This window comes from Homalodisca vitripennis, chromosome X (genome assembly GCF_021130785.1).
Source record: "Homalodisca vitripennis isolate AUS2020 chromosome X, UT_GWSS_2.1, whole genome shotgun sequence".
Taxonomy (NCBI): Eukaryota; Metazoa; Arthropoda; class Insecta; order Hemiptera; family Cicadellidae; genus Homalodisca; species Homalodisca vitripennis.
In genome coordinates this window covers 68033590-68058945 of record NC_060215.1, presented here as the reverse complement: position 1 = coordinate 68058945, position 25356 = coordinate 68033590, and the positions used below count along the sequence as shown (strand labels likewise).

The 25356-nt window shown below is 28.8% G+C and overlaps 1 protein-coding gene and 1 long non-coding RNA gene across 8 annotated transcripts in view; one reads left to right on the top strand and one right to left on the bottom strand.

Annotated features, from left to right (window-relative positions):
* LOC124369128 overlaps window positions 1-25356 on the bottom strand; it is a 338533-nt gene that overhangs the window by 63894 nt on the left and 249283 nt on the right. For all 6 annotated transcript variants that reach the window (XM_046826895.1, XM_046826892.1, XM_046826891.1 and 3 more), the window contains one exon: window positions 6130-6236. In XM_046826895.1, the coding sequence (XP_046682851.1) occupies window positions 6130-6236 (107 nt within the window). The remainder of the gene's footprint in view (window positions 1-6129; window positions 6237-25356) is intronic.
* LOC124369134 lies at window positions 12199-18670 on the top strand. 2 transcript variants are annotated; one of them, XR_006923042.1, is made up of 2 exons: window positions 12199-12829; window positions 15361-18670. It is a non-coding gene; the product is annotated as an uncharacterized LOC124369134 (long non-coding RNA). The 2 variants fall into 2 exon arrangements; XR_006923041.1 differs by having other exon boundaries at window positions 12199-12994.

Sequence of the window (25356 nt, the reverse complement as noted above, 5' to 3'; positions counted from 1 at the left end):
TACCCGATGTTAGTAAAACCGATCAAGAAACATATTGTCTGAAAGAACAGTTATTTATAGTTTCAGAGGTGAGTTTAAGAGTGTTCCTTTTCAATCTGATATAAATTATGTACTGAAAAGGCAAAAAATTATATTTGCTATGGTTTATGTATTTACTATCTGGAAAAATATAGAGAGAGGGGAAACCCCTCCACCACCCATGACCTTACTTTTCAACCATTGCCATTAAATACAACTTTTAACTCATCGAAGAATTCACAAAAGATGTGCAGCACACGAGAATAAACAATTTTTTGGTCTCCACTCTTTGTTTCAATATGTTGATAAAAAAACTGAATTTAATAAAATTAACAATATTATTCCTTTGGTGAAACAAAAGTGTTTTAAAATGATTTAATCCTTGTCTATAATTATTTGCCTCTTGGTGTAAAATTCTTCCCTGAAGTTGAACCTTTAATGGGCTTATTATAGGAGAAATATTGTCAGTACCCCTTATAACCCTTTAGCATAAGCTTTTTTCTACAAATAAGTAAACTAACAAGAAGAAAATTGGGTAAAATAGCAATTCTATATATAAGTTTCTAATACAGAGTTACTTCAACCCTAATAGTGGAAATATATAGCATTTTAATACATCTTCCTCCTGAGGACAAACAGAAAGAAAAACAGATATTATTGTGTGGAGTTATGGAATCAAAATAAACAATTCTAGACAGAAAGACAGACACAAACTACAGTTTGATAAGAGCTATTTGTCTGGGTCAATAAATTAAATTAAATGGAACTTCCACTTTTAAATGCAATTAGATACAAAAATACAATGAACATTATTTTGAATATTACAAAGTTGTTAAATTTGTAGTCAACTGTTCTAAATGTTACATAAACATTTAAAAATTGGTAATTTTAATAATAAAATAGAACTTGTTAATTTTCATATAAGTAAAAACCGTGCTTCATCACATTAAAAACGTACAAAACATAAATTACGATGTTTAACTAAATCACATCAAGTACTTCAAACATTTGCTTCCAAAGTATTTCTCTTGGAAAAATCTTGATGTAATTCATCATAAAGATTTCATTCTGAACATTTGGAGAAATAAATACATAAATCTAAAAAAACATAGAGCCAATTTGGAGCTTCCCAGGACAAAAGATACATTTCACATGATTTTATAGTCAAATCAGAGAAGGACATTTTAATTTAAAATATTTGTTTTGTTATTTAACAATGTCAGACCAGGTGTTGATGGTCTGAAATAAAATGAAAATTTTGTATCTTTAAATTAAGGTTTGGTTTTTACATGGGAGTAATTAGTGTTGCTAGAAATGACAACACAATGTACAAGAGAGTAGCTCTACATTACAAGTTTATCCCAGAATAAGTTTAAACTCTACTCACACTGACAATTATATTGTACAAACATTGTTTGATTAACTCATCTCTTGTTATCTCTTGTTTAGTTATAATTTACACTCTTGGATTACTGCAGACTTTATGTTTAATATGCCTCACTTTAATTATACTCTGCGCTATTTGATTTGGTTTCTATTTGTGCAAACTAATACAGTTATAATTGCACCTTCAAAACTTCTAATTAAGTACTTGTTTTGAATTAGCCTAATTTTTAAAATTTTGTTAAATTAATGTATCTTGCTAAAACATGCAATGGTTCAACTTATAAAACTCTTTTAAAAGTACATTCAACTAAGATAGTTACAGGACATTCATAACAATAAATTGTTATGAATTCTAAAGAAAACATATCTTATTTTTGGATTGTAGTTTAAAAATTGAAATTGATAAGAACAAAAATGTAACTCTAATACTAATACTACTTTAACACTGTGTGAGCCATTATAAAGTTTTATATTACTTATTAAACAACTTGTCTCCATCTACTTGGCCGAGTGTGGATCTAAACAACTTTTATGTCATGAGAAATATATTTAACCTGTTATTGAAATACTTGATATGTCCTCTTCATTGAATTTCATGTTCGCCTTTTAGGACTTATACGATTTTAGAATTTATCACAGCAAAAAGTTTAATTGGAAAATTTTAGGATTGTACTCCAAAATGGGTTTTGTTGTATTGTGTCTAGTTTAGTACAGTACATATATTATACTTCAGTTAATTTCATTTGTTTGAAAAGTGTTTTAACTTATAATATTAATACATGTGTATATAAACATCTGTATTTCAAGATAAGTCCTAAATTCCATTGGGTACATACGAATACATTGTTAAATGTAAGTAAGAATTTATATGTTACTGTAATTTTAAATAACTTCCATGTACAGACACTATAACACTTAACGCATCAAATGTATTATCTAAATTATTGAACTAATGACAAACATAAGAAAACAATTCCAAAAGTTATGACAAATTATTAAAAAATTTAAATTAATAACCCTGTTATAAAAGATATTGTATCTTTAAAACACTCTGTTAAAATTATTTGAGATAATTTTTATATAGAATTATAAGAAGTTTTAATATAATCTCAAGAATTGTATTTAAATAATTGTGCTTCGTGCTGTGGGCAATTCCATAAAACGAAACAGTTATATATTATTGAATAAAACAAATATATATATATATATATATATATATATATATATATAAATAATTAATCCTCAAACATATACAAAAAAAAATTGTATTGAAAAATACCACATTTTTGTGTTTTACGATTTGCTCACATAGTAATCAAAATTTAGGTTTTATTTTCAAACTGGTAACAATGTTCATTTTAATAAATCATGACTAATCACATGATATTAATAATGTTTCTTGTCATCAAATTAGATAGTTAATAGTTTAACAGTAATAGTTGGGAAACTGTTAAATAACAAATTAACACAAATAAACAAGCAACGTTCTGAGATAGATGATGGTTGTAATTAATATGAAAGAGTTTAGTTGCTGACGACAGGTGAACAATCAATCCAAATATGTGTTTGTAGAACAATACCATTCGTTTGGCCAAACATACAAACCCCAAACACAGGCAGTAAAAAACCACACATCATCTGTTTTCACCTACGACTAATTCTCAATGACCCCACCGATACTGCTAATTGAGTTTTCTATTGATTGTTTAACCTCGCTGTTGCATCAGACAGTCTGAGAATAAGTAAGTAATAAAGTTTTAACACTATAAAAATATTAAGTTTGCTAGCTGTCACTTTTTAAAATTTTAATTTTCTCATTACAAAATGTAAAACTGGTTTGCCTACAGGAGGACCTCTCATTGTTTTTCAAATTGTATTTCCACTACTTGCTTTCAAATTATAAATATCACATTTTTTAAGTTGCTGATATATACATTCCTATTTTGATTTTTTTTATTCATAAAATAAACTTTATCATGTTCTTTTCTCTACAGATTTTGAATATTTAGTAAAATCAATTTATTTAATACAGGTGCTGGAAAGTATCAGAATGGTGCAATAATTCTTAAATGGTTCAATGAATAAAAATGATACTGTACACCCTAATTTAAGAAGAAAAACCAACATTCTACGTTATTCGTGATGTGTTTCTAACATGCACTGAGGAACGGGTAAAAGAATCTGTGGAAACTTGTCAAGTGTAAACTTAGTTCAAGTTAGACTCAATCAATTCGCAAGTACTGACTGATTTTTACAAACAACATTTTCACCATACAAAATATTAATATGGAATACTAGATGATTAATAACATTTTATACTCAGGGCTTATAAAAAAAAATGAAATAAATATTAATATTGGATACAGAGAGCTAGAACATTATGTACATAAGTAAAGTCTCCAAAAGTGTATTTGAAATACATGTTTTTGGAAGAAAGAACTTTCAAGTAAGAAAAACTTATTCGTTCGAAACTTCAACTCATGACACAATTGTTGAGGTCTCTATCCTAAATTCATATTTTTATTTTTTTTTAAACTTATGTACAAAATAACAATAGCTTATTTAGTAGCTCATATTAAAAAACTATGGTTACAATTTTTGCAGAATTGTTCAAATTGTATTTTTTGTATCATTGTTTTGTGTCATCAACAACTTTAAAATAATTACAGTCATTTGACCATTTTGCAATTCAGATTTGCATTATCTCCTCATGGGCCTCCCTCCTAAAGGGGTAATTACCAATAGAGTAAACACTGAAATGTGAAGGCCGTAAATTGAATACATGGTTTCAGTTTCATAGTATGAGCCAGAAAATAGGAAAAATGCCATTCTAAGCATACCCTTGTATGTCTTAACAGATTCTGAAATTTCCAACATTCGTTTACCAGTAAACTAAGTTATAGTACAGTATGTTATGTCAGCATTACTCCAACTTGTTTTATATCTATTTGTGATTAAATAGGAAGAATTTTAGAATTTTTAACATAAAAAATTATAATGAAAAATATTTTAAATTTGTCTTAATATCTAAACAACTATAGGAGCAATTTTGTAATAATTTTTAAATGTAATAACATGTTCCATTTTAATAGTATTATTGAAAATAGATTTACTTTTGAACTTTGAACTGTTAGAACACATTATGAATTTTGTATTTATGAACTTTGCAATGCAATTATAATACACATGTTCCAATTTGACAAAAAATATTAAAATATGGTCACATCATTCATGAAATTGTCCTTGAATTTTGAAAGTGGAAGAAGCTTATTCAAATCAAAAAGAAAAATAACTACAAGGTTTAGATTTATTTTGTTAATAAAAGTGGGGGTAGAATTGAAGTCTCTTATGTGGAAGGTTACTGCACAATCGATACAGCACATAGTATACACAAATAAAAAGGTTTACAAAACAGTTAATTTTTTTATTAAATTTTAATAGACTAAGTTTAATTATTTTTTACATACATCACAATAAATTGTTACTGTTATTAAATAAAATGTAAGAATATAAATCTTCAATTTAACACTTGTTTCAATCAAATGAGAAGGACCATTTCTGACATTTACTGCATCAAACTACCTAATATTTTCCTTAAAGTTGCATTGTACTAAAAATGCTAAATGTATACAATTACATACTAATGTTTGACCCACTCAAATGCACTCTAGTACAAACTGTTCTAGATTAATGTTTGTTTTAAATATAATTTAATTCAATTCCAACTGTTTAAATGGTTTTTACATCTTCTATTTTATTTTTATAATGTTTCTTCCCAGAAATTGCAATAGCACAGCTTGCACAAGAACCCTTCCTTGGTGATCACACCTTTTCATTAAGAAATAACAAATAATATGTATCTGCTTGCAACAATTGCTTAGTTTTATAATAACTTATAGAATGTTGAATTTTATATTTAATTCCATAACCAAGATTGTTAACTATGAATGTTAAACAAAAGAATATTTTGCTGAAAAATGTGTCTGTAAATGATGCTAGGGGGTACTTTTTAAAAACCCACAATTACAATACAAATTTCAATATGAGACGTCGTAGACTAAGTAAAACCATAGCCATACTGTCACCTGTTTGACAGTGTACAATAACTTGTTCATATCATTAGAGCATATCCAGAGAGTGTGTTAAAAAAATGCTATGATTTGTTAATAATAACACCATTTTATAAACTATACAATAGTTTATGGCAATTGTAGAGTTTAAAAACTACACAGACCTCATTTTAGGATTTTTAGGATTCTTTAAAACTATTTGCATTCACATTTTTAAATTGCACTGGTAATTTTATGGAAAACATTATAATTAAAAGCTTAAGGGACTCAACCCTCCTGCAATCTTCTCACTGCTAAGATTACGCCCACAACAATTGTTACAGGCTATGTCAGTGACAGAGTATGGACTTAAAAGTGGAAAAGGAATCTATAAAATACACTATATACCAGTAAATATTTTAATTTTATCCTTGGCCAAGTCTATTATCCATCTCAAGATGAAACACTAATCACAAATGTGTTACTGGTGACCTATGACGAAGAATTGAATTAAAAATGGAAAAGAAATCTATCACACACTATGCATCTGTAAATTCTTTAATTTTGTTTTCCTGAAGACGTCATATATTTCACGATGGACCACCAGTTATCCCCAGAGGTGACATGCAAATATATAAACCCACACAAATCACTAATATACACATGGGTCACTCACCCTGAGGATCTGGCATTTCCTCATCTGTTGTCTCGCCAAGCTCTTCTTCCTTCTTCTTCTTTTCTTCTTTCCTCCTCTCTTTCTTCTTACTGTCCAGTTTTAACTCACTGTAAAAAATCATTAAAAATATAGAAAACATAAAAAAGAGCATTTTAAGAAACAAGCAAAGCTGCTAGAATAAAAGATGACTGTACTGACAGTTATTTTGGATTTTATTTCATGTTTGTATCACTACCTTATTTTTATAGAAAAATGTCCCAAGATGTGTTACTTAAAAGACATAATTCACAGACATCCAAGAATCTGATCCTGACTTAACTTAAAAAATGGTCATAAGCAATTTTTAAGAAAATAAAAAATATTTTACCAGATTGAAAGATATAAGGTGTAATGTTTTCTTTTGTTTGAAATTATGCGTAAGGCAGTTTTAATTCAAAGTTTAAATACAAGAAACAACCTTAGTTTTGCATCTAATAAATTAAAAAATATACAATCTTTTCAATTAGCTTTCAGATTTCCCAATATAAATTATAAAGGAATTTTGTAGTAAACTTATCTATTTTATATATACAGGGTGAGTTTTTTAAAGTGATCCAATAGCTAACTTTTTAATTACACGACTTAGCACCACACTTTAAATTTGGAACTTGCTCAATTTTAAGTTTCACTCAGGGATACACTTTCAAATTTTTTGAAGATGGCCGCCATTTTCCAATATGGCGGTCAACTTTAAAATCTCTTATGGAACACCCTGTATTTTATGTTGTTTTTATATTCTACACTACAAAATAAGACATTTTTGCATTTTAGAGTTTTTCTATATCTCTAATGGTTCAGGAGCTACGTGGACTGCAAGTTTTCGGATTTTTTCGGACTGATGATAAAAACTTGCAGTCCACGTAGCTCCTGAACCATTAGAGATATAGAAAAACTCTAAAATGCAAAAATGTCTTATTTTGTAGTGTAGAATATAAAAACAACATAAAATACAGGGTGTTCCATAAAATATTTTAAAGTTGGCCGCCATATTGGCAAAAATTATGACAACTTCCAGTCCACGTAGCTCCTGAACCATTAGAGATATTGAAAAACTCTCAAAAGCAAAAATGTATTATTTTGTTGAGTAGAATCTAAAAACAACATAAAATACAGGGTGTTCCATAAGAGATTTTAAAGTTGACCGCCATATTGGAAAATGGCGGCCATCTTCAAAAAATTTGAAAGTGTATCCCTGAGTGAAACTTAAAATTGAGCAAGTTCCAAATTTAAAGTGTGGTGCTAAGTCGTGTAATTAAAAAGTTAGCTATTGGATCACTTTAAAAAACTCACCCTGTATATATATATATATATATATATATATATATATATATAAACTGCCTGAAAGACTACATTGGGCAGACCATAACTCCATTGCACATTACAATGAACAAAAATCGGAGCATTACAAACCTTAAAATAAAATCCATTCCTATTATGCTCCATGCAATGGAGCATAACAAAAAATTCGATGAATGCTTTTCTTTAAAAAGTATTAACAAAATTCAGAACCCCCATAAACTTAAAATGAATTATTTAGACATAACCCATCAGAGGGTGCTAAAAACTAAACATCCAAAAGGTCTAAATTTAAGGTATGGATAGTTGTAGATACAAATTATCCGTTAGAATTTCAATTTGTGTTATTTTATAAAATTACACATTTAACTACAAATTGAATTTATAACTTTATATTTCTTGTATTATGCAAAATTATTTACTCTTTTTGCCTAATTCAAAATTAGCTTTATTGAAATATGATGTTTCTTTTGTTTATTATTTGTTGTTAATATGTTTACCTATCTCTTGAAAGTGTCTTGTTTAGATGATATATAGAGAGTTTTTATGTTTCTTTTTTCTGTTTTTATTGAAGATATATATAGATATATCAAAAGATATAGATATAGATATCTATTATATATATATATATATATATATATATATATATATATATAATATTTTTTACAGATTATTTTGCAACAGACTATTTTTTATTTGTGTGTGAAGTGACAAGAGTTTTATTTGTCTACAACACTTAAATTGCTTGGGCATATAAAGATCACAGTATAAACTCGTTTTTAAAATAAATTCTAATATCCTTAATAACACAATTAAACCATGTATCATGATACACACACCCTACTAAATAATTTAACACAAAATTTAATCCACAAAGCATCAATGGAAGGGTAAGTAAGATTAACATTAGGACTTGGTAAATAAAATCTTAAATAAACATTTATTAGCATATCAATTCCATTAAGAGCTGGTTACAGGAGATGGTCTGAATACTCGTTGGGATGGCAGCCGGTTGCCTTCACTTACTTTTTAAGCCAATTCTAGATGGAATCAATCGCTTTTCATCAAGATATTAAATTTATTCATTTTAACTCCTTTAAACACCGTTTTAAGTGCTATTACTATCTGACTTTAACAAGAAATATTGCAACACTGTATATTTGTTATGAGATTATGGGTTGTTACTTAAATTCAGCAAACATGATAAAACTTAAATATTTTATATTCAGCTATTATATATACATTTTCATATTTTTTTTTAATCAAACCGTTTCAAGTTCTTCCCCAATTTCTTACTATTGATAATAACTCTAACTGTATTATATTTGAATATCATAAGCTACCAAACAATGTATGAAAAATCATTTCCAGCAGACAGCCGGGCTGTGCCTGTCACATACATCTAGGTCCCTGAGCCATTATAAAGCATTTCCCAAACTTCATTAACAGTAAACACAATTTTACTGTTGTGGAGATGTAACAGTTCAAAACGTACCATCTGAATTTACCTTTTAATATTCTGCAAGACTAAACATTATACCTGTAGTGTTGAATAAGTTCCTAAACACGTCTTAATGTTTTGACAGCACTGAATGTTATTACTGAATTACTGAACCTATCAAGAAGGGACAGTTAAACTTAAATAAAAAAAATAAACTGTGTAAAATAACAAGCATACTGGAGGAACATTGTAAAATTTATAATAGAATTTGCGAGATGTTGATTGACAGAGAGAATTTTCATTTTACAATATTTTAAATACTGAAATGTGTGCAATTTTTATAATTCTCTTACTATATAACTTCTAGATTGTGTGCCAAACAAAAAGTACAGTTTTTAAAATAGTTTCTTATACTTAAGTTAATTTAAAAATATATTCTTAAAAGAAAGCATCAGTACTTTGTATTATAAACTTGTTCACTTAATAATTCAAGATAAAAGTTAATAATATGATGTAATATTTGTTATTTAGAATTAGAACATTGTTCATCTAATATATTGAAGATAAAAGCTAATATTTGTTCAATTACAGAAACATTATAATCTATCATAAAATAAGTAAAGGCGTTTTTGTGTTTCTCCGGTTTATTCAATATTTGAGGTTTTAACTTTTTTTAAAGACATAGAAAATTTTTTTCACTTTCCTTAGGCTCAAATTTTAATCTTTCCGTATCACTGCTTTGCTTAATAGATACATCACTTAATGTAAAACATGAGTATACTCATATTGGCTCTAAATTGGGTTAGGAGATTATTTTAATGATTATTTCAATCATTTTTTGTTTCCTCTATACTTTTTACACTGTCAATTATTATATTAAGAATAACTATATATTTGAAATACCATGTATTGTGTTATAGAGTTGAAAATTATTAGACAAAACAATAAGTGTGATCATTATGCCAAATTATATATTTTTCAATATTTAAACATTTCCATGTTGTTACTGATTTTTATAACAGAACAATTTACTATAACTTATATAGGAATTAAAGACATTAAATAAACTTTGAAAAAGAGTAAAGAGTTCAAGACAAGTATAACTGAAGTTGTAAAAGACATCAAGATTTATGGCCAACAGTAACAACCAATCCACCAAATAATGTCAATATTTGACCAATTGATTAGAATTTACTCGGTTTAAAAGGAAAACGAATTGAATGCACTTTCATCTCAACCTTACTTATCCCAATACAATTTTTCAGCAGAAATCTAGATACTTGTATATTAAGCAATAACTACTTGTTCCTGAGTTTATACAAGTATTTGTTTTTTTAACAAAAATCAAACTCACTAATAATAATAAATATTAAATATGAAGATAAATCAATTTGTTTTTGAGAATTTTATTGGTTTTGTTCAATAAAGTGCAAAAACTAATTTCAACCATGTAGTTTGTCTCAAATATCATATGAAAATGTGTTTTTTTTTTCATTTAGAGGTCATTTGTGCCTACTGTAGGAATGTAAAAATGTTCAAGTAAATAAAAAATGAATAATAAATATTTGTATGATTGAAATACACAACAATGCTATTTTGATGTAAGATACAGAGATTCCAGGAAAACATATGTTTTGTCAGTTTAGACTCAATCACTAACATATTTTGTACATTATTATTTATTGTTACATTATGCATTTACACTTGCAGCTAAACAAAATGTGATAAGGTATGGTTTTCACACGTTATAACTTTTTAAACACATTTCAATCCATTATGTATGAACATGGATTTAAATAATTTGTGCACCTATATTTAGATTTATTAATTGGTTGAATTTGCTTATATGTCCACAAAACCATCTGAGGTCAGGAAAGTACCGACCGGAAATGCCCCTGGCCATCAGTGCATGAAGCTTCATTTCTATGATAGCAACAATGAGTATGATCATGGTACCTGTCACCCCACGGGAATTGACAGAGTGTTAGCAAGTGAAATTTTTATTCATATATATATATATATATATATATATATATTAGACTGGAGTCAATGTAAAAGTCTGTGGAAATATTTGTCTTCAGCACACTCTTTGTAGTACCCTCACTAACTTACCAGAGCTTTTATTATTTGAACATGATATAAAACATAACTTACTGAACAAAAATGTGAATTTACCATGTGGTAAAATATTTCACTTTGAATTTTGCATTAAACTTCATTTCTATATAGACAATAATGAGTTCTTGATAATAATGGAGTTCCATAATTAGTCATGTTGGTGCAGGGATGTAAACATCAGAGAGATTTGAACATTTATTTTCTGTATGTTTGCATGTCTGTCTATCTGTTTATAGGTCGTCTAGAGAATGAAATGAGCCATCAAGATTTCAAATGTTGCAAGTAACCTTGGCAAAGCCTGTTACGTGAGATATGGTATGGGGTACTATTACCCTATAGTAACTTGTAATATGTGTAATGGATTCACTATTGATATAAATACTTAATTTTTACAGTTGTACAGTATCTCTACGCAGTTGTACAGTAGTCTGCTAGAACTCTTCCTTATAATATTTGTTATATATTTAATGTTCTTTTGGTTGGAATAACAGCATAAATATCACTTTTTTCTAGTCAGCTAATGTTTGTAGTTGTTTTGACAATATCAGGGGGGATTGCACATGGTGTAATCAGTGTAGTATAAATGGCAAGTTTGCATAGCAATCAAACGGAAATATTTATGAAAATGCAACAATAATAATAAAACTTTTTATTTTTTGGTCATTGTGAATAACTAAAATAGTTTATAATATTCAATATTGTTTCTAAAAAGTCTTTTTCGTGATGACATACTATACTTATACATTTTACATGGGCCTGCGTAAAGTTATATACAAGATATTTTTCCTTATTATGATGAGTTTAAGCACTCAATGTGTAATTTAATGAAGTTACATAACTATATCTCCAACACAACTTAAGTTACAGCAATTTGTTTGTAAAACCAACCGAACCATGAACAATTACACATTTCTATGTCCTTTGTAGTTATTAAAAAGGAGCATAGCAATGGTTTAAAATTTTAAATAAAAATATTGATAAAACATTGATTTTGTAAATAGCAATACAAATATTCAAACAAATACTAAAAATTATCATTTCATGGGAATAATTTTGAACTGTTCAAGGAATTGCTTTATGTTTGGTAAGTTTCTGCTCTAGGTGTACAGAAACACATAACGAAACAATGTCTACCAACTAGCGACTGGCTCATAAGAAAATTAAATCTGTAGCAAGATAAGTTTTTCAGGTATTTTAGCATCACTCAGTGTTTAGAATATGCAATATTTAAATTCCATAAATAATATATTTAGCATATGTACATGCTAAAATTAATTTCGTTATAAGTATTTATGGTACCACAAAGAAACTGTTGGACAGAATTCGGCAAAATGGATCATTTTAACTTTGTTAAGTCTTAAGTGGAGAACCACTTGAAGAATACTTAAAAATGTTTAATCATGATGCTACAGTATCCACATTTTTTTAATAGAATTGAAATGGATGGTCAAACATGTACAAGATTTTTTAAAAGTCCTTGGTTTTTCGACATATTCCAAAGTACTGCATATATACAGAATATTCTAGTTAACTGTTATAGTTTTATGTATACAAAATGTCAATAACATTGTGATTTACATTTCCGGTGTATGATATCATAATCAGATGTATAGTTGTCATTAACAAAAAACATTATGCTGCAATCATTTCACAATAGTAGAAGATGCAGGGTAGTGAATTAATTTCATATTTTATGTTCTTCACAGTATTTTCTTATAAAAATGCTATTAATTTATCATATGTGTTATAATATCTATATAATAATAAATATGAAAAGTGAATGAAGACAGTAACTTGACTATCTTGGTGAGAAAAATCAGTATAAATATATTTTAAAAATAATGTTAAGATATTTTTATAAAATCAATCATGCAGAAACGTTACTCAGATTTAACGCAACATAATTTATTCATCTACAAGTTTAATATTCAAACTTTTTACAATAAATGGATCACAAACAAAATAAAACAGGTATGGAGTTTCCGTACTTTAGTTATTATTTTATTTTCTTGTAAATTTTATTCAAAGTTACAAAATAATGTTAAGTTAAATTTATTTATTAAGATTTTAATTTCCTCCCAAGCCATTAATTACTGTAAATATATAGAATTCCTATTAGTGATTTCCAAAATTTATCGGTTTAGTTAATTTTTAGCTATGCTACTACTAATTTAAATATAGTAGTAAATGTTATTAAAAAAAATTATTCCAATGTAGATTATTTTTTGGACAAGGTCTTTCGAAACCGAAGGTTTCATCATCCGTCTCATCTAAAAAATAAACTATATTGGAAGTATTGTTTACCATTTACAACTATTTTTAAATTTTTCCAATCGCTCCAAGAGTCTCTGATGTACAACTAGTTGACTATTAATAATCATTACAAATAAAGATTAATGAGCATAATAATTTGGTAAAAGGCTTCAAATACAACATTTTTTATTTAATCTTTTAAGCTGCAGTGAAATAGACTTTGGTTGATAAATTATTACAAATTAATCAAAGGTTCTAATTGTTATTAAAATTAAACTTTTCGTTCAATAATATTAAGTTACACAAAGCTTACAAAACCACAATTTTATAAAAAAAATATTCGTATAACAAGGATTATTGACAAAATAAATTTAAAATAAAGTTTTCTCAAAACATGCTTCTAACTAAAATAAATTTCTCCTACCAAAATTCAAATTAAAAGACTACTTTTTACTTCAAAATAAACTTTAAACTCAAAATCCAAATTTTGTTACTAGTTCAAACAAAATAACATACTTTTTTCACAAATTAACTAAAAAGTCCACAAAACACAAGCATCTTGACCAATGTTTAATTCACAACTATTAACATGTTATACTAATTTGCAATTCAAAAGTTCGCTCAAATATTCTAAGACTAATTAAAAGTCTATATTGTTTCCAATTTTTGCACCAAAAAGTTCTAAAAACCAAAAACTGAATAAAATAATTACTATTAGTTGTACTCTATTAAATCGAAGTTGTAGTCTTCTGTTGATTGAACAACCAAAGATAAGGCAAGATTGTAATTTCTTACAAGTTTTCTTTTTATTTATTTATTTATTATCAATCAAATTGTTCCTCAAAAATATTAACTCAAATTATAATTATTATACTGTGGAAATATGTATTTCAAAACCTAAAAAAACATAAACATTGAAAAATCTCTTTTTAAAACACCTTTACATTAAAATAAAATAAATTTTAACTTAACTATGTTGCACATAGTAACAGATCAAAATCACAAATAACATGTAAAGAAAGTCACTTCTAAACAATTACGACAGCCAGACAGACTCAAAAACCCTTTGTTAGACACCCAGTTTCCCGCTTACAATGCTCTCAAATTACGAAATATCCAAGCCATACTGTCCAGGGTCCTAGCAGCAGGCAGGGTTCCCTACTCAAGTTAACTGTTCAGAAGCTAAGAATGTCAGCCCACAGCAGAAGTAGTACAACGAGTAAACAATAACCAGTATATAGTTCAAAAGCCATCTCTCTCTTCCTCACTATGAACTCACTATTGCAGCTGACCCCCGATCCTTGCTGTAGGAATTACATGACATTTTGAAACACTATGAGTAATCATGTAAAATTTGAGGTTGTTTCCCCATGTAATTTGTCACAAAATGCAATGTATAAATACATTAATTCTCAATTTTTCTAACCTTTCACAGCAACAATTGCAGAAATTAAAATTCGCTAGCATTATTCATGAACAAATTGATTAAATTACACCATTTTTCAAATGTTATAAGGTCTTCCAAAATTAAATAGCCATATCTTTCTCAATATACAATATGCCAACTAAATGTTCAACATAAGTGGGAATATACCAGTCATGCTTTTGTGCAATAGATAAATGATGGCAATAATATATAGTGGGAGGTTTTAATTCTGTTATTCCATGTGCATTTTATTGAGCAAAATCACGCATTCATATCTACATGAACAGTATGAGTTCAGCTTGTTTTAAATCTCAGAGCTTAGATTTATAACAATACTTAAAACTAGCAAGAATATGTTATAGTTGTTTGAAGTTTATTTTTGACAATGGAAGGTTGATTCATAATGGAGCCTGACTTAACTCAGGTTGTTGTTTCTATCACACTCCAGTTTATCAATGAACAAAAAAAATGTTGTTTATTACATGCTTATATTTTAGATGAACTTGAACCAACATACAACATAATAATTTTATAACGCAGGCAGAGGAGTATGATGTAAGAACTCTGGATGTATAAATAACTCTAATAATAAATATAAATACAAATACCACTAAACTAAATAATACCTGAGTAATAATTAATATGTGTACTTTTTTAGGATTACTACAAGTCATAAATTTTGTTAATTAATTTTGGCAACTCAAGAAAATTTTCATTCTGAAAGAATTATTTATGTGAAGGTTTGTACGATAACACTTGTACATGAAAAGGAATAAGAACAAGATCTACTTGGGTCAAAGGATATCCTGCGCACCAAACTTCATTTAGCTTTAATATCAGTATTATACTTATGATAATGTTAATGGAACTGAAAATATGTTTGTAAAATCAAAAAACATTTATAGAATTAGTGATATCAGTGATGGTTAGTTTGATTAAAATCTAAATATTTTAAATGCAGTTGATTTTAATTTTTTATATACTATCCACTTCATTTGTGTAACTTAATTTTTACCCAAGTTTTCTAAATATATTAAAAGTTAACTACTTTTCTGCTACCATATGCCTAGAATGTGTGTTTTTGTTCCCACTTTACACACGACACTAAGTTGAATGATTTTTTTTACCCAATATTTTTAAATTTAATAACATTAATAAGAAATATACTTATTACACAAGTTATCTTTATGGTACAATTTAATGAGTACATAATATATATATATATATATATATATATATATGTATAAAGTGTTCATTTAAGTACAATAGCTTTTAAAATTGTATGAATATTGACAAGTTAATTTCATTCCCTTGGTAAATTCTCACTTTACTACTTTTTAATTACACAAAATTGTATCTGTAGCAATACTTTTTTTAGGAAATTTGTAATGTAAATGTGACTGTTAGCTATTTATCAAACTTAACTATTTGTCTTGTACAGTGTATAACTTATTTATGTTTGATATGATATTATTGTTGATCAGAAAGATATATATATAACATTTTATTTTAATAAAGAGTTTCATTTCATTTACCACAGCAAAAATAGATCAAATATAATTGTAAAAACATAGGCACACTTAAGACTTTTAATTGTTTTGTTACTGCACACCTCACACACTTACTGATATAACATGCGCATGTAAAATACAGATCCTATCCCCAGTGCTCAAATAATGAAAGAGTGTAATAAAAGAAAGTATATTTGAATTTTTGCACTCTGTTCGATGCAAAAAACAGTTCCCATAACAATCAGCTTAATAAAAGCTCAATTAAGTATATATTACATATCAATAATCGCATGATCCCTTCTAATCTTAATCTTTGAGTTAGTGTAAATAAAAACTTTTAGTTCGAACTTGTAGGGCCTAAAATAAGTGTTTGAGTGGCCAAGGTAATTCTATTCCCCTTCTCAAAATAGTAGAATAAATAAGTTTTTAATCAAAATAATAGAATAAATAAGTTTTTAAATCTCCCTCCTCTTATATCACCCACCATTTTTATCAGTTCTTTTAAAATTATTGACAAAAAGTTGTGAAAACTAAAGGTCCCTTTATTGACTTTCTCCAAAATGCCCTCTCTCCAAAATGCCCACTGGAATGTTTATCTCAAAACGAGGTAATTTTATTTCTTGGGTAAATTACTTAATGCAAAAACAATCTTTCAGGTTTCACCAAATTTATTATAGAAATCTAAAAATTACACTGATAGAAATAATCACATTTATTTAAATCAGATATGTTTCTGAATCTCAGAAGTTTTAAATCATGATTTATACGGATAGAAAATAAAACAGGTCTTATCTACCCACCCTTTCCACAAAATTACTCCATTATAGGTTCATGAAATAAAATATTTCAGTGAAGTGATATTTTCTATCAGCACTCAATCAAAGGTTAGGAGGGTCTCCTTAGGGGTGGGTGTCCCCAGGGCCTGTATTAACATATAATATGTGAAATAAAATTATGAAAATGGCAAGAATCAGATTTTGTAGCACAAACACACTATCCTCATACAACAAACAAAATATATGAGTCATCTGTAGTAGATAGATATACAGTATATACATTCCGGGTCTTAGGTTATCAACAGTTAACGTCCTAGTCTTCCAGCCACACTACATTGAAATATTACTCACACAATTTATTACATTCTTGAGATATTTTACTGTAAAGAGTAATCTTCAGTCAACTGATGTTAAACCAAAATTAGTTAAATAACTAACCTATAACTAAATGCATTTGCACATTTGAATAGTAGTTGTGTTATTATTTACCCATTAAAACCAAAAATATGTTTGAAAAAATACTTGTTTAAAGGTCATTACACTTTTTTTAACAAAGCATATTTTTATTGTCCTCAGTTCAAACAAAGATAAATGTTTTAAAAAACTATTTCAGTACTTCTACTAGTTTGGAAGATAAATGTTTTCCTATAACCTATTGTTGTAACTATGATAAAAAATAGACATTCATTTAGTCACTAAAAATCTAGACACTAATAGTTGTGAAATGATTAAATTAAAGGTCCTAAAGAGACAAAACAAATAGAACACACAAAATCTATTTCTCATTGTATATTAAATATTGGCTGTCTAGGCTTGCCAATTTTGAAGTCAAATACAACTAAATATATTATTACTCATCTCACAAGTACTAATAATGTTTTTATTATTTTATCTGGCTAAACTTGGCATTTCTTAACCTCACAAGATTTTGATATTTAACATGTTTTTTTACTGAAGTTTCAATATTTATTATTTGCTTTTCTCTCTTTATATAAATAACATTTTCAAAGATGGTTTTGTTTATTACAATATTATTATTATTATTAGGGTTATTTTACATTGGTATGACTCAATTAATAATGAAATAATTACATAACACTGATGATCAATTGATTATGACAATTCTTTTACAATGTTATGAAGTTGTAACAAGGAATACTGAAATAAAGTTGAGCAACAATGGAATAGTTTAAACTAACAAATAGTAAAACTAACCAATACAGTAAATAGTTCAGAGGAACTTGCCTTTTCACTAAAGTAATGACAAAACTTTTACATGTCAGATGTTTTATTATCCCAATTCCAAGGGTAGTCACCTTTCCCATACTTATCTAAACATAATATTTCCTTTTGAAGTCTGAGCAGATAGAAAGAACTTTTATTACTCAATTAAACAAAATAATAATACTTTTGGATATATATATATATATATATATATATATATATATATATAACAACATGCTATAAACACGATATGTACTGGTGTTCTTTAAATGGGCAAATTGTAACATTATGTATAACATTTATTTTTATCTAATTCTGTTAATCTAAATTATTACACTTGTTTTATAGGATGTCAGACCTGTGATAGGAGTAGGCCATTTTACTTATAAGAAAAAGTGTTTTTGTCTATTCCATTGTCATAAATGCTTAAATACAATAAAGATTTCTTGATTCTTGATGTAGTCTTTTACTTTGTTTGTTCAGTCTTACAAGGTTGGAAGTCAAGTTTCTTAACCCTCTCCCGCTGGCAGAGGCATGAATCGGCACGGCCATGACATAGCCACTACAGCCAAAACGGCACAGATCGGCACGCACTGCTTTATTTACTAGAGCCGATAAGTGCTGCTCTCGAGTAGCAATAGTTTGTACTACTACGGGTTGTTTGCTATCTGGAGACCATTTACTTTTACAGTAGATTTATTCCATTATTTTGCTATTTATATTAGTTGTGCGGAAACAATGGCGGGTTGTAGTCGTACACTTCGTGACAGTGAAATCGATCTCGTAATTAGTAGTGATTGCGACGATTCAAGTGAGTGTAGTGATGTACCAGAGCTTTGTGAAGTGGTTGGTGGCATTGAGGATGTAGTTCGGAGTGATCACAGTGGCAGGGGCAGTGACGGCGAGCCAGACAATGACCTTCACCAAGTAACTGCACACCAAACAACCCGGCGCCCAGCTGTCCGTGTGCCCCCTCCCTGGTCTCGTACAATCAACTTCATTGAACCAATATATAGTAAAATAATTAATATATATAATTATAGTTAATTACAATGACAGAACGTATGTAAGTTGAGGCGCCGCGTATTTTGACCGAGCGTGACCGGCAGAGCGAATTAAATGAGGTTACAAACACCGTGAGCGCCTGGAAACAATGCGAGCGGGAGAGGGTTAAAGTAAAGTTTGGCACCCTATACAATATTGTAGCTACTTACCTTTATCAAAGCGCTACTGACTGGAATTTGGAAACAATATTTTGGATTTACTTATAACTTGTTACATACTGTTTGATCAGAACATACATATATAATGTTTTTAGTTTGCATAGTTTTTTAAGGGGTTTGTTCAAAATCACAAACTCAAACATATTTTTTATATATAGTACACGTTTGATAGCATGAAGATTCCTGCTAGTTGTACAGAAAGTTAATATTAGCTAAAACATACAGTTTGGCTGACTTTTATTGTACCTGACATATTGGAGGCTTGTGTATATTCAATTTTGCCTTCTTACAAATAATACAAAAATTCTCCACTATTTTTCATTAAAATGTATTCTTTATGAATGAGAGTTTGAATGGATAAAAAGATTATTGTGGCCATTTCCCATGTTTAAGTGTGAATGTAAACTGTAAAGATAGGCACTAAATTGTATGTCTGAAATTTGTTATCTTCTTCGGATACAACAAATATTAAATTTCATAAAAACACTTGAATTGATTTTAAACTACAGAAACCAATATTCAAAACAATTGTTTAATCACTTCAACAAAATATATAGTTTTCAGAAATGTTTTCCAAATGTTTTTGTTATTCATATTACACAACTATTTTTAATTGATTTAGAATACTTTGAAATATGATACATATTAGTTCACATTTGAGATTCCTTATCAAACTAAACCATTTTTAACATTAAAAATATTTTAGATTCCCCCTACTATTTTAAAACAATACAATCTATTTCAATTTAAAAAGTCTTAGAAACACAAACACTTTATGCATAATAAATGGAAATTCAGTAAACATATAGTGAAAAAAGTCTCCTATATCAAACAATGAGTAGACAACCTAGTTTTTGACATATTGTTGACGGTTTGATTGATAATGTAAATACTATCCTGTGATTTTTTTCAATTTCTTAAAAAGTGTTGTCTTAAGAACATTCCTATTTTTAATAAATTCAGCAAACATTAATTTTAAAAGGGAAGTTTTTGGTACAACTTCCTTGGTTGGTTAAGTAAAGGGAAAATACTATAATTATGATATAAAAATATATAACTTATATTTTATATCATCTATATAAGTTCTACAAATATATCATCTATACATCTCCATCACACCTTTGGTTTTAATTGAGCCAAGAATAGCTTTTTCTTTATATTCTTCTATAAGGATATTGGTGAAAATAGATGATAGAGGAGCCTCATATTGCCGTTCGATCGACAATAAATTACCATCTGAATCAAAATAACTTCACTGGCTGCATAGCTCTAGCAGTTTCAAAATTACTGGGGCAGACAGTTCAGTTTTGTGGAACTTTTTGCTTTATCTAGATCGAGATTCAAAGATTTTTAAATAGACTTTCAACGCCAAAGAAAACTAAAACTTAACATAGGTACTGAAACTGTAGGTGTAAGTCAATATGAAGATTTTGGACTTCTCCACAATCTTTAACATTTTTGATGAAAAAGTTAGTTTTCCCCATAAATGTAATATAGAAATATTTAAAAGTGCATTAGACAGTTGCTTGCAAAGAGAATCCTTAGCAGTGGGAAATGCTGGTTTTTACATACATTGATATTTGCACAAGCCAAACACAAAAAAACTGTAATAATTCAGGTTAGTGAGGGATTATAAGACAAGTAACATTACAAAATATATTACATCATTTTAGTGATAGGAGGACGAATAATAATCTAAGATTTGACCATACATTTTTAGGTGTACAAGTACAGGCCACTCCAGGTGTCAGTTTGATCCTGAAGGCAACGTTATAGAACTTATTTTTGACACCAAAAGTAGATCATTCTACCTAATTTCCAGCTTCTCAAATGTATTAGAACTTATATTTTCAATTTAAAGTGGCACAGAGATCATACTATGGTCCAAATTTAAAGTCCAGTCATAAGTAATCAGGGATTCCTTCAACAATTTAGCTGCCATGCCAAACCAATCAGGTTAGCATAGAAAATCTCGCCAGAAATATCAAACCACCCAATGAAGTTGGCATTGTTACTTATTATGCAGAATGATATGCAGAACTTTACTTATTGTTCTTGAACATTTATTACTGTGAAACAATAACTTTATTCAAAATAAATATGTCTACAAAATCCCGTTATTGAATAGGCATATTGTTGTATAACTTTTCTAGTATTAATAGTACAATGTAATTTTAATATTTTGTTTATAGTTACAAAAATGTAATACTAATATTATAGGACACATTTAACTGAACATGGTAATTTTCATAGGATCTTTTTTTAATATCTGCTTTGACAGCTCTTCATAAAATAAAAAGTTCGATAGCTCTTGTAACATTGTTACTATTTAAATTATCATTAATTTTCAAGACATAAACATACATACTTCATGAAAGAAGGTTACATGTTAACTAAACAGAAATAAAAGTAACATGACACAAAAGGTGAAAAACAGTGATTTCAGCAACTAAACAGCTGAAAATAAGGCAGTTGCCAACTTCATAAAATGAAATATATCAAAGAAAGTTAGTAGTAGGACTGATCAAGACAGCCCTACTAAATGAAGCCTTTCCGTTCAAATGGAGCTAAGTGCCAAAATTTCAAAAAATAGTTTTTTCTAATTAAATAGTAGTCTATGTTCCAACGTGATTCCATATCTAAAGGAGCTATGTGCCAACTATGTTTCTGTTAGTTGCAATCAATTGATCACAGATGGTGCCGGTGGCAAACTCCAGCTGGGCCTTCAGTGCTATTGGAGCTAAGTGCCGGCAACCATTTTAAGCAGCTGTGAGTACTGTGAGTTGTGTAATAAATAAAAAGTATATTGTATTATGCTGTAATATGGATAATCAAAAGTTAAAAGCGTTTAGTGAAACTCCTAAGGATAATGAATCTTTTTAAAATTAAACAACGGAAAGCAAGAATAAGTGGAAAGCCATACATTATTCGAAGCAAAGAGAAAGGTTACAAAGAAGTGTCTGCAAAAGATCCACCTTTTACACAGGTAGGTTAATTAGTAAGCTAAAGTTGTTTTTTCAATTAATTTGATTGTAACTTAAACAATATTATATTATTTTGAGTAAGTTTTGTTGTTTGTAGTTATAGTTAATGAATAAATACTACAATAATTTTTAGCAACATAACCTAACATAAGTTATATTTTTACGGAATTTATTTCTAAAAATCCAGGAGTAGGTAGGCTACTTGAACTTTGTGTAAAGTAAAATAATAGTGTATAATTTAACAGTATGGCTGCTGTTATCCCGTATCTCATTTAGCCCCACTACTACAAACTACGGATAACGGTAGCCTATATTTTAAGATTTAGAGTAGGCCTAAGGTAAAACTCATAAATCGTTAAGCCGTAGATAAAATTCTGAACTGAATCCAAAAACCAATGTTTTATTTCTTTTCGTATAATAATTTAATTAACATTATCCTATATAAAACTTATGTCAATCTTATTACCCATTTTAACCATACTATTTCCTAAGCAATTTTATTACTTTCAGGAAAAGTGCAAATGCAAGTACAAATGCAGTGAATTATCTGATGACTACAAAATGAAGTTATTTAAAGAGATCCATGAGCTTGACAAGAACGGACAGAACACATACTTGCTTGGGCTGATAGAGATTCTCCCAGTTCAGAGGAGGCGACATGGTAAATATGATACCCCAACAGAAAGCCGACGTCAAAATACTGTGAGTTACATCGTGCCAAATGGGAAAGGACACCATATCCGGGTATGTAAAAACACATTTATGGCTATATTTGGAATTAAGTCATCCAAAAGAGTACAAAATCTTGTGGCAAATAAAAAAATGGGCAATACTGTTGTGAAGGATACCAGGGGAGGATTGAAAACTTTCAAATACACTCTGGCTGATAGAAATTTGGTCAAGGACCATATTAAATCCATACCATCTGAACCTAGCCACTACAACAGAAACCGATCTGATTATGAATACATGAGCCAAGATCTCAATCTGTATCGCCTATACAAGGCGTTTTATGGAAAAATTTCCTAATATTAAAAATCTCATACAATTTCTATTCCATAGTTTTTAAGAATGATTTTCCAAATCTAAAATTTAGGAAACCTCGTGTTGATACATGTAAAAAATGTGACCGCCTAAAACTCGAAATGACTAGTAAAGACCCAGTCGTTGTTAGACAAGCGAAGATTGAACAAGAACAACACACCATCGTAAAAGTGAATCAGCTTATACATCAATGACGTCTGACAGTATCAGTTCCGCCTCTCCTACCAGTAATACTTGCACTGTTGTAATTGATCTTCAAAAAGTATTCCCAATCCCGAAATTAACACATTCAGACATGTATTATGCACGTCAGTTATCATGCTACAATTTTGGCATTCACGTGACTGACACCAGTGATGGTATTATGTGCCTTTGGCATGAAGGCCAATCGTCTCGTGGTGGAAACCAAATGGCGTCTTGTTTGTTCAGAGTAATAAACAACATGAACTTGACTAATAAGCGTCAGTTAACAATTTGGAGTGATAATTGCTGCGGCCAGATAAAAGAACAGAATGATGGTGTTCATGTATATGTATTTGATTTCCCTGGACTTATTTGACCAAATTAACCACAAGTTTCTTGTTGTGGGACATAGTTTTTCTCCAGCTGATAGAAATTTTGCAATCATTGAAAAACGTTGGAAGCGTGTACAAGCTGAAACGCCTGACGATGTTAAGCGTGCTATAATCACATCCCGCCACGAAAGACCATTCAAAGTTGTAGAGATGGCTGAACAGTTCCTTGACTTTGATCAAGCTGCTTCTTCCATCATAAACACCAAAAAGTTAGGTATATCTACAGCTTCCTGGATCCGTATAGAAAAAAAGAAACCAGGAGTAGTACAAACAAAAAAAGACGTTCAATGAGATTGAACCATGGATAGATCACTACGTTTTCAACCCTGGTGTAAAATGAAAGGACTCTACAAACAGTCAATCTTGAATCCTTACCAGAAAACTGTAGATTTATCAATCGCCAAAAAAGAAGATTTGAGGAAAATGTTACCCTTATATAAAAGAAGAAAACAGGAAATTTTTTGAAAAAAATTTGTATAAAACTAACTGATTACAATGACATTTCAATATAATGTTAACAATATTTCATTTTTACCCTGTACGTTTTTTATAATTAATTGTACCTTTTTCATTAAACATGTTTTACTAACATGATATCTTGTTCTTTTTTTAATACCTGGACTTAGCTCTTTTAGAACGTCTATGCATAAGGCACATAGCTCTTTTCCAAAAATGTCAATTAAAAATTTTTTTTTAAATATTTTCATTACATATAAAAGATTTTTAAAGACATAGAAGAGTTCATATATTTATAGAAACCATGTTTACTTAATTTCAATTAAGAAAAATAATTATAATACGAATAAAACAGTGTTTTGTTGTTTTCCAAAAGTTCTTAAAATGGCACATAGCTCCATTTGAACTGGAAGGCTTCAAATATTGTTTCTAAATATTTACTGAAAACTAATGCTGCCTGGTGATCAGATACAAAATACAAACAATATTTTTTAACTGTTTTTGTGTAGATCATGTGATACGATACGGACAATTGGGCAAGAGAATATCCCTGTCACTATTACCCCAGAGATCTATTATGACTTAATCTTGAAATCTAAACAACCCAGTTCATCTTGAGGCTCTTGATAAACCTCAAGATGTTCCTAGGAGCAAAAATCCCACCTCAACAAGTTTTAGACATGCACTGTACAGATGTCCACACCAAGTCAGAGCAATTGCTTTCTCTGCTATACACATAGTAACAGACAATGTGTATAGCAGTCTCCTTGGATTCCTTGCAGAAGCGAGATATGTCCCACTGAGAGACACCCATCTTTAACAGGTACAGTATGTATGAGTTGTGACACAGCTCCAGCTCTC